General features: G+C 54.8%; 1 protein-coding gene across 1 annotated transcript in view; it reads left to right on the top strand.

Annotated features, from left to right (window-relative positions):
- The window catches only part of Dusp10 (dual specificity phosphatase 10), a 31,328-nt gene extending 28,540 nt beyond the window's left edge, over window positions 1-2,788 (top strand). Inside the window, exon 4 of the mRNA XM_010642485.2 lies at window positions 2,117-2,788. Coding sequence (XP_010640787.1) covers window positions 2,117-2,382 — 266 coding nt within the window. The 3' untranslated portion in view covers window positions 2,383-2,788. The remainder of the gene's footprint in view (window positions 1-2,116) is intronic.
- The last annotated feature ends 465 nt before the right edge of the window (window positions 2,789-3,253 follow it).

Genomic DNA, 3,253 nt, shown 5'->3' on the forward strand with positions numbered 1-3,253 from the left:
CCTCTCCTCCCCTCCCTCATCTCTCCCTCCACACTCTTCCCTCCCTTCCTCACTTCCTCCCTCCCCCTCTCCCTCCCTCAGGGACAAGAAAAGGTCAGGTTGTGTGGCCTCCAGTAGGTCCCAAAGAGGAAAATTCTTGCTTGAACCATTGTAGGGCTCACACAGCTGCTGGGGAACCCTGGTGCCCAGCAGGTACTGCACATTGTCAAGCGACCCGGGCCTTTGTTGCTGTGAGCGGTGCTTGGTACTTTCCTCTTCCACAGTTGCTCCCGCCTCCATCCCAGGCAGAGCACACCCCTGGCTGCAGCTCCTCTGTCAGAAGGAAGCATTGGTCTAACCAATGCCGGTGGCTTGCTGGAGAGCTGGAGCTCTGGGCAAGGGCTACTGTCCTTGCCAGTGTGCCTGTGGCACAGGACCCTGGGGCACTCAGGGTGGAGGGAGATGCAGGGCGGCCCTGGGCTGGAGAGATGACTCGTCTTCTCTCTGGGGCTGCTAGAGAGGGGCCCAGGGCCCTGACTGCTTCCCACAGCACTAGGGCAGCGTTACCCGCCAGCCGGCACTGCAGGGCACATGGGTGCCTCCTCTTGCCCGGAGCAATGATGAGGAAATCTGTGCCCAGCAGACAGGGACACGCTGCTTGGTACACAGTGTTATGGCTGCAATTCCCCTGGACTTAGCTCCACGTAGAGGAAGTTGGGAAATTGTTTTCTATTTAACAAACCACATAAGCATGCTTGTTCTAATAGGATTTCAACCAAAGCGCTTGCATTCCTTATAGATTTCTCAGGTTTACCTGTAATTTTTTTTTTTTTTAAGAAGGAAGACAAAACCAGTAACAAATAGCATTTAGCTTGAAGAACAATTCAGAATCACAGCCCATGGGGGCACAGTGTTTAGTCCATTGTCATCTGTTGGATAGACTGAAGTCTTATGGTGCTCCTTTTGGGAAAGCAGGGTGGGCCTTAGAAGCATAATGATAGTCTCTGAGCGTTTACTAGGAACGGAGCAGTGTCTAGGGTTAGGGCTTAACTCTGAATCTGGTGATCTTATCCCCACATCCCTGAGGCGGGAGGACAGAGGCCCGGGGAGGTCACTGAGCTGCTGCGCCCGGACCTCGGCCAGGCTGATGCAAAGCAGCACTTTTGCACTGTCTTCCTCCTGGTCTCGAGTTGAAGGGGAGGAATAGCATGTACTGAAGGGATGACTGAACAGGGAGATTCTCTTGAAGTGCTCATTTCCTTTCAGCTGTCACTGTCTCTTGGGAGTGAGCCTTGTCTGTAGATCTCTAAGACAGAAATCACTTGCGTCCACTTCCCTCCTAGTTGGCTGCTAAGTAGCCAGGGACAGTGGTGTAAGTTACACTCCACCCTCTGCAGCCCCTGCACCCTCCTTCTGTGGAACGGCTGTTCCTTGGGAAGCTGTCTCAGGGTGCCTGGCACCCACAGTGTCAGCACAGATGGCCTCGGGCCGGGCGCTCTGGAGGGGGCTCCTGCAGCAGCTGTATGTCCAGTGAGCAGCTGAATGCAGTCGCTTTCCATCGGATTCTCTTCCTCTGTCTTTGGTCAGATTCGGAGGACTGAACTCTCACCCACTTGGTTCCATTGCTGGGCGGAGCAGAGCAGCTCACAGCATGAAGGGGAAAGTGTGTTTGTTCTCAGTCGCAGCCCGAGGGAGACGTTTAACCTCGGCGCACACCTGGCGGGCAGAGTGACCTGCCCCTGAGAGGGAGGTTGCGCTACACACCCACACAGTGTATTTGTGTGCTGTGTCTGTGCCCGCAGCCGCCTCTCCCTCCCTGCTTTCTGCCTTCCCTCCCTTTCCTTCATTCCTTTCTTTTCTGCAGTGTGTGACTCCAGGAGTCAGGGAAGGGGAGCAAGGGTGTGGAGCAGGCTGGGTGGCGCGGGTCCTCCGACTCTGCCTGGCTGAGCAGCAGGTTGCCTGCGGGCCCCGCTTCCGCCAGCCTTGGTGGGTGAACACGGCTCCCCGTCCCGGAGGTGCGCAGCTCCTGAGGTAGCCGCCTGTGCGGGTCAGGAGGGTGCTGGCTGATCCGGTGTGCCGTGTTGGCGCTGCATGGCACGGGGCGGCTGACCTCTCTCCTCTCTGCCCTCCCCTCCAGAGGAGGCCCAGCAGTGCGGCAAGGGGCTGCTCATCCACTGCCAGGCCGGCGTGTCGCGGTCCGCCACCATCGTCATCGCCTACCTAATGAAGCACACGTGGATGACCATGACCGATGCGTACAAATTCGTCAAAGGCAAACGACCAATCATTTCCCCCAACCTTAACTTCATGGGGCAGTTGCTGGAGTTCGAGGAAGACCTCAACCACGGTGTGACCCCCCGGATCCTGACACCCAAGCTCGCCGGCGTGGAGACAGCCGTGTGACAGCGAGCTCGGGGCAGGCGCTCCTGCCGGGGCTGCGGGGGGACGGGCGCTGGTCCTGTCAGGTTCTCTCTGTCTGTCCTTCAGCTGGGGTATAGTTTGTGAATGGAAGCAAACTGTTTAAAGACTACTTTTAATGAGTACGAGAAGAAAACTTTTGAGGCCACTGAGATTCACTTCCTGCAAAATGACAAGCAGGGAGGTTGAAGAAGTCATTTGTCAAGCCAACGATAAAAACATGTTAAAACTGGTTCTCCCCCTTTTCCTTTTAAGCTATTTGTAGAGTTTACAACTAAATAGTCTGTGCAGGCTCATAGACCGAAGATACCAAACCTTAAACCAATGCAGACGAATCCAAAGTGAGGAAGGAGACCCCGAATGCTGCAGGCTCGGGCTCCCCGGGCCACCACGTAGGAAACCAAACCCGCCACCCACACCCGAGCGCCGGCAGCCGGAAGCTCGGGGCTGCGGTGGCCCAGAACCCTTCTGCCTTCTCCGAAGAGACCGAGGACGCTGTTACTCAGTGGGTTTCGTGTCTGGATCTTTCCCCGTCTGGCTGAAGAGATTTTTTTGAATTGCAGGAAAGTGACTGTTATACCGCCTGCCTTCATGGGCTCTTGTGCAATAATATGGTGTTTTGAGTGTGCAGGGAGTTGAGGCTGGTGCGGTGATGGACGGGTGAATCTGTTAGCCAGGGGGAAAGGGTTCCACGAGGCCACTTACTTCCCTTCCTCCCTTTCCCTTTTGATTTGATTCTGGTTACAGTGCCATAACCCTTGTTACATATGTATATCAGAATGTAAAAAAAAAGACAAAAATTTATTTAAAAATATTTTTCGCAAAAAAAAAAATCTTGGTGTGTTTCTGTTGATTG

The sequence above is a fragment of the Fukomys damarensis genome, unplaced genomic scaffold, assembly GCF_012274545.1.
Source record: "Fukomys damarensis isolate Sample0158 unplaced genomic scaffold, DMR_v1.0_HiC HiC_scaffold_11, whole genome shotgun sequence".
NCBI lineage: Eukaryota > Metazoa > Chordata > Mammalia > Rodentia > Bathyergidae > Fukomys > Fukomys damarensis.